Below are 14,703 nucleotides of genomic sequence, written 5' to 3'. Positions count from 1 at the left end.
AATGGGAGAAAGATCAAAGCAAACATTTTAATGCTTTAAATAAACACCATGATACTTACCTGTGTGTTTGTCCACATTGTGATGCACACACCATGTCGAGTAGACACATCACAAATGTAGGATTAGTTTGGAGAGTCAAAAACATCGACACTGCAGTGTTGAGCGTGAGCCCCGCCCACTGCAGACCTCCTATATATTCTCCTCCTGTTCAAAACGGCTCAGTACTCTCCGGCAGTCGAATGGAGCACATCCTGCTGTGGAGACAAATAGAGAAGCCGTAAGTCTCGGGGATTAGAAGTGCCCCACCTACTAGGGAATTAGAAGTGTCCCAGTAGGCATAGACTTTGCAGTGAAAAAGATGATTACGTCCTGCAATCAGTGCAAAGCCAGCCTGAAGAGGTCAAGAGACCGAAACGCGTCGCTGGATGGCAGGGCCAGTCATGCCCGTCACTAATTTGGCTGTGAGTGTCTGACGCAGCATGCGCATCTTTCGGGGTCTTCGGGGGGTTCCGGGGTTGGTGTGGGCGTCGCCCGGGCGGGCTGCAGACGGACTGTGCATTCCCCTTCCCCCAATCCTAACCCTAACCATAATCCTAACCAAGCCTGTGCCTCCAGTCCGTCTGGGTGGCGTCCCATCATTCGTGGGCCTTCTGGGGACTTTGTTGTGGTGTGTGTGTTGTTTGGGGCCCACAAGTTGATCACCGAAACTTGTTTCAGACACATCACTAAACAGGAATGGGAGAAAGATCAAAGCAAACATTTTAATGCTTTAAATAAACACCATGATACTTACCTGTGTGTTTGTCCACATTGTGATGCACACACCATGTCGAGTAGACACATCACAAATGTAGGATTAGTTTGGAGAGTCAAAAACATCGACACTGCAGTGTTGAGCGTGAGCCCCGCCCACTGCAGACCTCCTATATATTCTCCTCCTGTTCAAAACGGCTCAGTACTCTCCGGCAGTCGAATGGAGCACATCCTGCTGTGGAGACAAATAGAGAAGCCGTAAGTCTCGGGGATTAGAAGTGCCCCACCTACTAGGGAATTAGAAGTGTCCCAGTAGGCATAGACTTTGCAGTGAAAAAGATGATTACGTCCTGCAATCAGTGCAAAGCCAGCCTGAAGAGGTCAAGAGACCGAAACGCGTCGCTGGATGGCAGGGCCAGTCATGCCCGTCACTAATTTGGCTGTGAGTGTCTGACGCAGCATGCGCATCTTTCGGGGTCTTCGGGGGGTTCCGGGGTTGGTGTGGGCGTCGCCCGGGCGGGCTGCAGACGGACTGTGCATTCCCCTTCCCCCAATCCTAACCCTAACCATAATCCTAACCCTAACCCTAACCCTAACCAAGTGTCCCAGTAGGCACAGACTCGCAGTTAAAAAGATGTTTACATCCTGCAATCAGTGCAAAGCCAGCCTGAAGAGGTCAAGAGACCGAAACGCGTCGCTGGATGGCAGGACCAGTCATGTCCGCTACTAATTTGGCTGTTGGTGTCTGACGCAGCATGCGCACCTTTCAGGGTCTTCGGGGGGTTCCGGGGTTGGTGTGGGCGTCGCCCGGGCGGGCTGCAGACGGACTGTGCATTCCCCTTCCCCCAATCCTAACCCTAACCATAATCCTAACCAAGCCTGTGCCTCCAGTCCGTCTGGGTGGCGTCCCATCATTCGTGGGCCTTCTGGGGACTTTGTTGTGGTGTGTGTGTTGTTGGGGGGCCACAAGTTTAACACACAAACTTGTTTTGGACACAACAATAAACAGGAGTCGGAGAAACATCAAAGCAAACATTTTAATGCTTTCAAAACACACTACAATACTTACCTGTGTGGTTGTCCACGTTGTGATGAACGTCGAGTAGACCCATCACAATGTTAGGATATAATTTGGCGAGTCCACGTTGTGATGAACGTCGAGTAGACCCATCACAATGTTAGGATCTAATTTGGAGAGTCAAACATCGACACTGCAGTGTTGAGCGTGAGCCCCGCCCACTGCAGACCTCCTATAAATTCTCCTCCTGCTCAAAACGGCTCAGTACTCTCCAGCAGGTGAATGGAGCACATCCTGCTGTAGAGAAAAATAGAGTTGCCGTTAGTCTAGGGGATTAGAAGTGCCCCACCTACTAGGGAATTAGAAGTGTCCCAGTAGGCACAGACTCGCAGTTAAAAAGATGTTTACATCCTGCAATCAGTGCAAAGCCAGCCTGAAGAGGTCAAGAGACCGAAACGCGTCGCTGGATGGCAGGACCAGTCATGTCCGCTACTAATTTGGCTGTTGGTGTCTGACGCAGCATGCGCACCTTTCAGGGTCTTCGGGGGGTTCCGGGGTTGGTGTGGGCGTCGCCCGGGCGGGCTGCAGACGGACTGTGCATTCCCCTTCCCCCAATCCTAACCCTAACCATAATCCTAACCAAGCCTGTGCCTCCAGTCCGTCTGGGTGGCGTCCCATCATTCGTGGGCCTTCTGGGGACTTTGTTGTGGTGTGTGTGTTGTTGGGGGGCCACAAGTTTAACACACAAACTTGTTTTGGACACAACAATAAACAGGAGTCGGAGAAACATCAAAGCAAACATTTTAATGCTTTCAAAACACACTACAATACTTACCTGTGTGGTTGTCCACGTTGTGATGAACGTCGAGTAGACCCATCACAATGTTAGGATATAATTTGGCGAGTCCACGTTGTGATGAACGTCGAGTAGACCCATCACAATGTTAGGATCTAATTTGGAGAGTCAAACATCGACACTGCAGTGTTGAGCGTGAGCCCCGCCCACTGCAGACCTCCTATAAATTCTCCTCCTGCTCAAAACGGCTCAGTACTCTCCAGCAGGTGAATGGAGCACATCCTGCTGTAGAGAAAAATAGAGTTGCCGTTAGTCTAGGGGATTAGAAGTGCCCCACCTACTAGGGAATTAGAAGTGTCCCAGTAGGCACAGACTCGCAGTTAAAAAGATGTTTACATCCTGCAATCAGTGCAAAGCCAGCCTGAAGAGGTCAAGAGACCGAAACGCGTCGCTGGATGGCAGGACCAGTCATGTCCGCTACTAATTTGGCTGTTGGTGTCTGACGCAGCATGCGCACCTTTCAGGGTCTTCGGGGGGTTCCGGGGTTGGTGTGGGCGTCGCCCGGGCGGGCTGCAGACGGACTGTGCATTCCCCTTCCCCCAATCCTAACCCTAACCATAATCCTAACCCTAACCCTAACCCTAACCCTAACCCTAACCCTAACCCCAAACCTAACCCTAACCCTAACTCACGCTCAACACTGCAGTGTCGATGTTATGACTCTCCAAACTAATCCTACATTTGTGATGTGTCTACTCGACATGGTGTGTGCATCACAATGTGGACAAACACACAGGTAAGTATCATGGTTAGGGTTAGGGTTAGGGTTAGAGGGTTAGGGTTAGGGTTAGGGTTAGGTTTAGGGTTGGGGTTAGGGTTAGGGTTAGGGTTTAGGGTTAGGGTTAGGGTTGGGGTAGGGATTTGGGTTAGGGTTAGGGTTAGGGTTGGGGTTAGGTTTAGGGTAAGGGTAAGGATTTGGGTTGGGGTTAGGGTTGGGGTTAGGGTTGGGGTTGTGGTTGGGATTGGGGTTAGAGGGTAGGTCTTAGGCATAGAAAAGACAGTCGGTTAGGGTTAGGGTTGGGGTAGGGATTTGGGTTAGGGTTAGGTTTAGGGTAAGGATTTGGGTTGGGGTTAGGGTTGGGGTTGTGGTTGGGATTGGGGTTAGAGGGTAGGTCTTAGGCATAGAAAGGCAGTTGGTTAGAGTTGGGGTAAGGGTAAGGATTTAGGGTTAGATTTAAAGAGAAAGAGAGACGGGTAGGATTCAGGCATGGAAAGAAAGTCGGTTAGGGTTGGGGTTAGAGGGTAGGTTTTAGGCATAGAAAGACAGTCGGTTGGGGTTAGGGTAGGGGTTAGGGTTGGGGTTAGGGTTGGGGTTAGGGTTGGGATTTGGGTTAGAAGGTAGGTCTTAGGCATAGAAAGACAGTCGGTTGGGGTTAGGGTTGGGGTTAGGGTTGGGGTTGGGGTTAGGGTTGGGGTTTGGGTTAGGGTTGGGGTTAAGGTTAGAGGGTAGGTCTTAGGCATAGAAAAGACAGTCAGTTAGGGTTAGGGTTGGGGTAAGGATTTGGGTTAAAGTAAGGGTTGGGGTAAGGATTTGGGTTGGGGTTAGGGTTGGGCTTAGGGTTGGGGTAAGGGTAAGGTTTTGGGTTGGGGTTAGGTTTAGGGTTGGGGTTAGAGGGTAGGTCTTAGGCATAGAAAAGACAGTCGGTTAGGGTTAGGGCTGGGGTAAGGATTTGGGTTAGGGTAAGGGTTGGGGTTAGGGTTGGGGTAAGGATTTGGGTTAGGGTTGGGGTTAGGGTTGTGGTTGGGATTGGGGTTAGAGGGTAGGTCTTAGGCATAGATAGACAGTCGGTTGGGGTTAGGGTTGGGGTTAGGGTTGGTGTTAGGGTTGGTGTTAGGGTATGTGTTAGGGTATGTGTTAGGGTTGGGGTTAGGGTTGGGGTTAGGGTTAGAGGGTAGGTCTTAGGGATAGAAAAGACAGTCGGTTAGGGTTAGGGTTGGGGTAAGGATTTGGGTTAGGGTAAGGGTTGGGGTTAGGGTAAGGGTAAGGATTTGGGTTGGGGTTAGGGTTGGGGTAAGGGTAAGGATTTGGGTTGGGGTTAAGGTTAGGGTTGGGGTTGGGGTTAGGGTTGGGGTTGGGATTGGGGTTAGAGGGTAGGTCTTAGGCATAGAAAGACAGGTTAGGGTTAGGGTTAGATTTAAAGAGAAAGAGAGACGGGTAGGATTCAGGCATAGAAAGAAAGTCGGTTAGGGTTAGAGGGTAGGTTTTAGGCATAGAAAGACAGTCGGTTAGGGTTGGGGTTAGGATTGGGGTTAGGGTTGGGGTAAGGATTAGGGTTAGGGTTAGAGGGTAGGTCTTAGGCATAGAAAGAAAGTCGGTTAGGGTTGGGGTTAGAGGGTAGGTTTTAGGCATAGAAAGACAGTCGGTTAGGGTTAGGGTTGGGGTAAGGGTAAGGATTTGGGTTAAGGTTAGGTTTTAGGCATAGAAAGACAGTCGGTTGGGGTAAGGGTTGGGGTTGGGGTAAGGATTTGGGTTGGGGTTTGGGGTTGGGGTTGGGGTTAGAGGGTAGGTCTTAGGCATAGAAAGACACTCGGTTAGGGTTAGGGTTAGGGTTGGGGTAAGGAGTTGGGGTTTGGGGTTAGGGTTGGGGTTAGGGTTGGGGTTGGGGTTAGGGTTGGGGTTTGGGGTTAGGGTTGGGGTTAGGGTTGGGGGTTAGGGTTGGGGTTGGGGTTAGGGTTAGGATTCGGGTTAGGGTTAGGATTGGGGTTAGGGTTGGGGTTAGGGTTGGGGTAAGGAGTTGGGGTTAGGGTTGGGGTTAGGATTGGGGTTAGGGTAAGGAGTTGGGGTTTGGGGTTAGGGTTGGGGTTAGGGTTAGGTTTAGGGTTGGGGTTAGAGTTGGGGTTTGGGGTTAGGGTTGGGGTTAGGGTTGGGGTTAGGGTTGGGGTTAGGATTGGGGTTAGGGTTGGGGTTAGGGTTGGGGTAAGGAGTTGGGTTAGGGTTAGAGGGTAGGTCTTAGGCATAGAAAGAAAGTCGGTTAGGGTTGGGGTTAGAGGGTAGGTTTTAGGCATAGAAAGACAGTCGGTTGGGGTAAGGGTTGGGGTTGGGGTAAGGATTTGGGTTGGGGTTTGGGGTTGGGGTTAGAGGGTAGGTCTTAGGCATAGAAAGACAGTCGGTTAGGGTTAGGGTTGGGGTAAGGAGTTGGGGTTTGGGGTTAGGGTTGGGGTTAGGGTTAGGATTGGGGTTAGGGTTGGGGTTTGGGGTTAGGGTTGGGGTTAGGGTTGGGGTTAGGGTTGGGGGTTAGGGTTGGGGTTAGGATTCGGGTTGGGGTTAGGGTTAGGATTGGGGTTAGGGTTGGGGTTTGGGGTTAGGGTTGGGGTTAGGGTTGGGGGTTAGGGTTGGGGTTAGGGTTGGGGGTTAGGGTTGGGGTTAGGGTTGGGGTTAGGGTTGGGGTTAGGGTTAGGATTGGGGTTAGGGTTGGGGTTTGGGGTTTGGGGTTAGGGTTGGGGTTAGGGTTGGGGTTGGGGGTTAGGGTTGGGGTTAGGGTTGGGGGTTAGGGTTGGGGTTAGGGTTGGGGTTAGGGTTGGGGTTAGGATTCGGGTTAGGGTTAGGATTGGGGTTAGGGTTAGGATTGGGGTTAGGGTTAGGATTGGGGTTAGGGTAAGGAGTTGGGGTTTGGGGTTAGGGTTGGGGTTAGGGTTAGGTTTAGGGTTGGGGTTAGAGTTGGGGTTTGGGGTTAGGGTTGGGGTTAGGGTTGGGGTTGGGGTTAGGATTGGGGTTAGGGTTGGGGTTAGGGTTGGGGTAAGGAGTTGGGGTTTGGGGTTAGGGTTGGGGTTGGGGTCTGGGTTAGGGTTAGAGGGTAGGTCTTAACTATAGAAAGAAAGTCTGTTAGGGTTGGGGTTAGAGGGTAGGTTTTAGGCATAGAAAGACAGTCGGTTAGGGTTGGGTTAGGATTGGGGTTAGGGTTGGGGTAAGGATTTAGGGTTGGATTTAAAGAGAAAGAGAGAAAGGTAGGATTTAGGCATAGAAAGAAAGTCGGTTAGGGTTGGGGTTAGGATTGGGGTCAGGGGGTAGGTTTTAGGCAAAGAAAGACAGTCGGTTAGGGTTGGGGTTTGGATTGGGGTCATGGGGTAGGTTTTAGGCATAGAAAGACAGTCGGTTAGGGTAAGGATTTGGGTTAGGATAAGGGTTAGGTTTTAGGCATAGACAGACAGTCGGTTAGGGTTAGGGTTGGGGTAAGGGTAAGGATTTGGGTTAGGTTAAGGGTTGGGTTAGGGTAAGGTTAGGGTTGGGGTTGGGGTTGTGGTTGGGATTGGGGTTGGGGTTAGAGGGTAGGTCTTTGACATAGAAAGACAGTCGGTTAGGGTTGGGGTAAGGGTAAGGATTTAGGGTTAGATTTAAAGAGAAAGAGAGACGGGTAGGATTCAGGCATAGAAAGAAAGTCGGTTAGGGTTGGGGTTAGAGGGTAGGTTTTAGGCATAGAAAAGACAGTCGGTTAGGGTTGGGGTTAGGATTGGGGTTAGGGTTGGGGTAAGGATTTAGGGTTAGATTTAAAGAGAAAGCGAGATGGGTAGCATTTAGGCATCGAAAGAAAGTCGTTTAGGGTTGGGGTTATGGTTAGGGTTAGAGGGTAGGTTTTAGGCATAGAAAGACAGTCGGTTAGGGTTGGGGTTAGGGTTAACCCTCTAACCCTAACCCCAATTCGTTGTACGTTTGTATACTGACTAAAAAAAAAGTGCATACATATGTACACATTGGTACAAATGTATACACGTTTAAATATGTATATGTAAGCATATGTATACACACACATTACTGTAGATGAAACTAAACATGTCCCTACCTTTAAGACATGTGTTTCCAATCCGTCTGTCAGCTCCCATCGTTCCAGGAATTCTTCGGGAACCAGGCAAATCATGTGGTCCTTGTGGAACCATTAATCACGGAGGACCAGAATAGCCGGTTGTTCAACGGCGCAGCCCTTTTAGTGCTCACTGCTACTGCTGCCAGCCTCTCTGTCACAAAAAAGAGATTCATTTAGGAACTGTATAATGTAGAGATTAAAAATATACCATACATACATCTTATACACCAGGGGGCACCAACCTTTTTGAAACCAAGGGTTACTTCTTGAGTACTGATTTATGCGAAAGCCTACCAGTTTGTTGCACACTTAAATAAATTGCCAAAAATAGCCAATTTGCTACATTTACCTTTAGCTCTATGTTATTATTAATAATAAATATTATGTGGAAAAACTGATCTTAATGATTTAGGGTTAGGGTTAAGGTTAGCTAGCCACTAACATTTTTTAACAAATCATGAATTACTTTGCACCATGTTTGTACAAATAATAACTCACGTAAAATACAAAAGTCAACTCTCATCATGTCACACTTTGAACTGGACACCAAATCTGATATCTGTTTCTTTGTCAGTTAGTGGGAAGCCTGGCATGGCATTCTGTTAACTAGTGTGTTGTACTCTGCTGTGTAACTAGAAACTGCAACTCTGAGTGAGTCTTGCAGATGTGCATCAGTGAGGCTTGTTCTGTGTTTCTTCTTGATGAAGTTCATGTCAGAAAAGGCTGATTCACAAAGATAAGTGGAACCAAACAGGCTTGCAACCTTCATAGTTGCTGCACATACACCACTGTACTTTTCTGTGTGAACAAAGCACCAAAAGTTTGGTGCAGCCTGGTGGGCTTAACATTTTAAATTTTCAGGAAAGAAGAGGAATGAATTTAAAAGGTAAAAAGGTATATGTGTTTAAAAATCCTAAAATCATTTTCAAGAATGTATTTTTTCTCTTAAATTGTCTTTCTGAAAGTTATAAGAAGCAAAGTAAAAAGACAGGGTCTTTAAAATATTTTCTTGGATTTTCTAATTAAATTTTAGTTTTGTCTCTCTTAGAATTAAAAATGTCGAGCAAAGCGAGAGTTGGGGTTAACCCTAACCCTGATAGTACATAAATATAATTTAAAAAATAGAGGCAGCTCACTGGTAAGTGCTGCTATTTGAGCTATTTTTAGAACAGGCCAGCGGGCTACTCATCTGGTCCTTACGTGTTAGGGTTAGGGTTAGGGTGTCCGCGTTGGTGACCCCTGTTATACACAATAACTTATTCCTTACTATAAAACACTAACCCTAACCTCTCCACCACATCTCCACACATCTTCCAACATTTTCGGTTTTGATTTGATTTTGGCTAACTGTCATTTTCAATTTTGACATATTGAACTGAAACTTTACATATGTAATAGAGTTTTTGTTTACAATAACAAGCAATTGATTATTTTTTGGGAGGGAAATTAGAGTGGTAAAGCTCACCTTGCAACATTCTTTATACCACATCAATAATATGCTGGTCAGATATATCTTGTCCCTGAAGAGAAGAACAACATTGTGTAAAAGTGACAACCATTACATTTCCCAAACAGTGAGTGGACTCACCGGTGGACCCTCAATACCCGGCCTGCCATGCACACCGCTCATGCCTTTCAACCCCCGAGGACCAGGCAGTCCAGGGGGTCCTACATCACCTGGCTTCCCAGAGTCTCCATGTTGGACCATTATGTCCAAGGTCTCCTCACTCTGTGCTGCAAACACATACAAGTGCATGAAGTGTATATTTACTTAACACATGATCATACACAACTCACCTGTCCTTTAGTGCCAGATTCTCCAGACATACCCTGTCACACCCAAACAATCATGAGATACTGATTTTAAAAATTGTAAGTTCATGTCCTTTAGATTTGTTTTCCTCCGTTCAGTAAGCACAGCACCCAGAAACATTTGTGTTTCTACATGTAAGGTTCAACTACGAAAATGTTTGAATGCAGCGTTGAAAGATTGTCCAACAATAGTTTGTACAAAAACATGCAGAATGAGGGTTCCTACAAGTGGCAGGGCAAAAATACTGAAACACAATGACTCACTTTAATTAAAAAAAAATGTTTTAAAGTACTGTTAATGTATAATCTATACAAGATTCCTTTCTGCTCAGCTATTCATTAAAACGAAACAAGGGATGTCCAAAACTTTACCACAAAGGGCCGCACACTTAAAAGTTAACGAATGTAGGGGCCATTTTGGTTTTTAAAACCTTAAGGTCTTTCCTTGATTGTTAAAAGTCTTAGGGACCCAAAATGGGTCTCAGTCAAATAGTATATTATTTGTCTTTGCTTTCAATATTTAAATATCAACAGGTCAACTTCAGAAAGTTCAAAATGACTGGTCTTACTTTTCCCCTTTCTCACCAGCTAGTCCCTCCACGTCGGAGTCTACCTTCAAGCAGAAAACAGAATATTTGTTAGTGTTTCATATTGAAGGCTCCAATCATTCACAAACAAAAGTGATACTCACAATGTCTCCTTTGGGTCCACCTCTTCTTTGGAAGCCCTTTGAATGAGGAGACAAACATACATGTATAACATGGAGTTAAAAATATCCTGTAAATACATCTTGTAATTGATAACTAATTCCACTACCTTCTATAAAACACTACCTTTAGAAGAAAGTGTAAGTATTGATGTACTACAGTACAAGGATAGAAACACTTATATAATTTTGAACTTTAGGGGAAATAGTGAGTATTGATGGACAGAAACACTTATATACTATCTTTACAAAAAAAACTATGTATTGATGTACAGGGACAGAAATACTTAGTTTACTGTTATATTTAGAATAAAGTGTACTACAGTACAAGGACAGAATCACTTGTATAATATATTATCTTTAGAAGAAAATGTATGTATTGATGTACTGAAATACTTGTATAGTATACTACCTTTAGGAGAAAGTACATAACAAGGATAGAAACACTTACAGTTGTGATCAAAATTATTCAACGCCCACACAATTTTGGTGTTTTAGCAAGTTGGACATTTATTCCGTATTTTATTTATAGTCATATCAAATAAAGATGCATTAAGTCGACAAATGCAAATTGAATTACAACATTATATGTTGTAACATACCAAACAGTGTCATTTCTCTTAATATTTCAGTGACAAAATTATTCAACCCCTTGAAGATCTTAACTCTTAAGAACATAATTTGAATAAGATATTTTCAATCAGGTGTTGAAAACACCTGTAGATGTGATTAGAAGCATAAAGAGCAAAATTAAACTGATTGAAAAAGACTGTGACGCTCAGCTTCTTGTAGTGGGTCAATGGTGTATTTGCAACATGGTGAAGTCCAGGGAGTAGTCAAAGAAGTCAAGAAAGGAGGTCATTTCTCTTCATAAGAAAGGATATGGATATAAGAAAATAGCAAAGACATTACACATTCCAAGAGACACAGTTGGGAGCATAATTTGCAAGTTTAAAGCTAAAGACACAGTGGAAACACTACCTGGGCGTGGTAGAAAGAGGATGCTGTGTGCAACTGCTGTCCGGTATTTGGAGCGTACAGTGGTGAAAAACCCCCGGGTAACAGCTGAGGAACTACAACAGGACATTGCAGAGGGGGGAACGCAGGTTTCGTCCCAGACAATAAGGTGCGCACTACGAGATGAAGGCCTCCATGCCAGAACTCCCAGGTGCACACCACTTCTGACTACCAGGCACAAGAAAAATAGACTCCAGTATGCCAAAAATCATCTGGACGAACCCCAAAGTTTTTGGGAAACTGTTCTATGGAGTGATGAGACAAAACTGGAACTCTTTGGGCCTATGAATCAAGGTTATGTCTGGAGGAGAAAAAATGAAGCTTACAAAGAGAAGAACACCTTGCCTACTGTTAAGCATGGTGGGGGGTCAATCATGCTCTGGGGGTGTTTCTCTGCCTCAGGTACCGGGAATCTCCAGCGCGTTCAAGGCATTATGAATTCTATTTCCTAGCAGGATATATTAGTTGCAAATGTCATGAAGTCAGTGAGGAAGCTGAGGCTTGGGAGACGTTGGACCTTCCAACAGGACAAGGATCCCAAGCAACCTCCAAATCAACATCAGAGTGGTTGCAGAAGAAGGGCTGGAAGACTCTGGAGTGGCCTTCACAGTCACCAGACCTAAATCCTCTAGAAAAGCTGTGGTGGGACTTGAAGAAGGCAGTTGCAGCACGCAAGCCCAAGAATATGAATGAACTGGAGGCCTTTGCCCAAGAGGAATGGGCTAAAATACCTGTAGATGCTTGCAAGAAGCTTGTGTCCGGTTATGTATCACGTTTGAAGGATGTCATTACTGCCAAAGGCTGTTCTACTAAGTACTAAAGATGCATGTAACCAGGGGGTTGAATCATTTTGTCAATGAGATATTAATAAAAATGTCCTTTTTTGGTATTTTGTAAAATACAGTGTTACAATTTAAGTTGCATTTGTCTATTTGATACATCTTTATTTGATATGACTATAAACAAAATAAGGAATAAATGTCCAACTTGCTAAAACACCTAAATTGTGTGGGGGTTGAATAATTTTGATCACAACTGTATATGCTATCAATAGAAGTCAGTTTAAGTAATGGTGTGCTACAAATACAAGGAGAGAAAGACTTGGATCATTTACTATCTTTAGAATAAGTGTAAGTATTGATGTACTACAGTCCAAGGATAGAAACACCCTTGTTCCAAAGACTGCATGTCAGTCTCCTCTTCAGCAGGTAAAATACATGCTCTATTGGGTTTAAGTCTGGAGACTGACTTAGCCAGTCTAAAACCTTCCACTTCTTGCCCCTGATCAACTCCTTTGTTGTTTTGGCAGTGTGTTTTGGGTCGTTATCTTGCTGCATGATGAAGGATCTCCCAATCAGTTTAGTTGCATCTTTCTTTAAATTAGAAGACTAAATGTTTCTGTAGACTTCTGAGTTCATTTTGCTGCTGCCATCATGGGTTACATCATCAATGAAGATGACGTCCCAGAAGAAGCCTTGCAAGCCCAAGCCATGACATTAGCTCTGCCGTGTTTCACATATGAGCTTGTATGTTTGGGATCATGAGCAGATCCTTTCTTTCTCCAAACTTTCGCCTTTCCATCACTTTGGAAGAAGATAATCTTTGTCTCATCAGTCCATAAAACATTTTCCCAGAATTTTTTAGGCTCATCCCTGCACCTTTTGGCCAAAATGTAGCCTGGCCTTCCAATTATTCTTGCTATCGAGTGGTTTGCATCTTCTGGTGTAATCTCTGTACTTCTGTTCATGAAGTCTTCTGCAAACAGTAGATTGTGATACCTTCACTCCTGCCCTCAGGAGGTTGTTGCTGATGTCACTAACAGTTGTTCTTTATAGCTCTTACAATGTTTCTTTCATCAACTGCTGATGTTTTCCTTGGTCCTGTTCCACGTCTGTAGCCTAGTACACCAGTGGTTTCTTTCTTCTTCAGAACATTCCAAACGGTTGTACTCACTATGGCCAATGCTTGTGCAATGGCTCTGATTGAATGTCCATCTTCTCTCAGATTCACAATTGCTTTGTTTTCACCCATAGACCCATAGACTCTCATTTTCATGTTGGCGCCAACTCTAAATGCAGTCTGCACAGGTAAAACCTATCCTACTCAATCTGAAACTGAGCTCAGACATTTAGTGCTATTTAGTGTTTGAATAATCAATGTAATTGGGAAACACCTGGGCAACAACACACATCTGTCAGTCACATGTTCCGATACTTTTGCTCTCATGAAAAATGGGTAGGTTGAACCAAAAGGTGCTATCTTCTAAGTTGTGTATCAGATCCAGATGCAAATACCTGGAAATAAAAACTAACATGTTGATCTATTGTCCCATACTCATCTTTTACTGTCAAACCCAAATGTTTTCAGTCTACAACAAAAATAAACAAATTGGACTCACTGTTCCAATACTTTTGGAGGGCACTGTATGTATAGTACCCTTAGAAGAAACTAAGTATTGATGTACTGAAACACTTACACGTTCTTCTAAAGATAGAATATTGTATAAGTATTCGTGTACTGAAATACTTCAAAGACAGTTTAAGTAATGATGTACTACAATGCATGGACAGAAATACTTATATAATCTTTAGAATAAAGTTTATGTATTGATGTTCTATAGTACAACGACATAAATACTTGGACATTGTATCTTTAGAAGAAAGTAAGTATTGATTTACTGACATACTTTTACAATACACTATCTTTGGAAATAAGTGTAAGTATTTATGTACTGAAGTACTTATATAGGTGAAAGTCTATGTATTGATGTACTGAAATACTTATATAAAATACTATCTTAAGGGGGATGTAATATTGATGTACAACAAGGACGCAAACACTTTAGAAAAAAAAGTGTAACTACACACGTATATGCTATCTTTGGTAGTATTGGTGTACTACAGTACAAGGCTAGAAACACATACTATATTTCGAAGAGAGTGTATGTATTGATGCACTACAGTATAAGGACAGAAATACTTATATAATACAGCAAGTTTAAAGGACAGCAGGTTAGGCCACCGTGAGCTGAGACAGTCTCTACACAAGTCCCAGTATGTAATGTGATAAATGGCATAAACGCGCCAGTGACACAAGATTTGAAGTCATTTACACTATATATATCCGCCTCTCTGCAATTGGTGAGATATATTCTACTCACGAGGGTGATTTGGCTGAAAATAAGGTGCCTCGAACGCCGAGTGGCCCATTGTTCCCCTGCAACTATGCCACAACGCGGATCAAAGGAATCTAAACACGTCCGTGATCAATTGTCCTCTAGGGATTTGGACGAAAATGCAATGTTTACTCCGGACGATCGAAAAATGTTGCGAGCTATGGTTGAAAAACTTGAAAAACTGGACATTTTGATTGAACTAATAACTGACGTTCCAGAGCTGAAAAAAATCAGTCAAGTACAATCACGCTGAAATGGTGGAGATAAAAAAGGAAAAGACGACACTAAAAGTTGAGTTAACAAGCCAGGAACTCCAAACTACTAGACTGACAACAGAGAGCGAGAAATTAAAGGCGGACTTGTTGGAACTCCGCTGCAGGAGCATGCGGGACAAGTTGCTGATTATGAAGATGAAGGTGACAAGATGGCTGCCAATGCTTCTCCCTGCTCAGAGTCTCTCTACAATTCATCAAATATATCTGGAATCTGAGACAAATATCTTGAAATGCTCCATTGCTGATGGTGAAGGAATACTTTACTTCACTACTTTGGGGATATTGCAACAAC

At 44.4% G+C, this 14,703-nt stretch overlaps 1 protein-coding gene across 3 annotated transcripts in view; it reads right to left on the bottom strand.

Moving 5' to 3' along the window:
- Positions 1–1,451: 1,451 nt before the first annotated feature.
- LOC133540237 (collagen alpha-2(IX) chain-like) overlaps positions 1,452–14,703 on the bottom strand; it is a 31,566-nt gene continuing 18,314 nt past the window's right edge. Inside the window, exons 2-7 of one of the 3 annotated variants that reach the window (XR_009803590.1) lie at positions 9,930–9,965; positions 9,808–9,847; positions 9,015–9,160; positions 8,892–8,946; positions 7,406–7,577; positions 1,452–2,852 (exon numbers count right to left, since the gene is read on the bottom strand). Coding sequence is in view for 1 of the 3 variants with exons in the window: in XM_061882828.1 (XP_061738812.1) it covers positions 9,231–9,256; positions 9,824–9,851; positions 9,930–9,965 (90 nt within the window). In the remaining 2 variants the exon portion in view is untranslated. Of the gene's footprint in view, positions 2,853–7,405; positions 7,578–8,891; positions 8,947–9,014; positions 9,161–9,223; positions 9,257–9,807; positions 9,852–9,929; positions 9,966–14,703 lie in introns of those variants that run through there. The other 2 variants (XR_009803589.1, XM_061882828.1) reach the window with 2 other exon arrangements.

This window comes from Nerophis ophidion, linkage group LG21 (assembly GCF_033978795.1).
Source record: "Nerophis ophidion isolate RoL-2023_Sa linkage group LG21, RoL_Noph_v1.0, whole genome shotgun sequence".
NCBI classification, from domain to species: Eukaryota; Metazoa; Chordata; class Actinopteri; order Syngnathiformes; family Syngnathidae; genus Nerophis; species Nerophis ophidion.
This window is presented reverse-complemented; position numbering and strand designations above follow the sequence as displayed.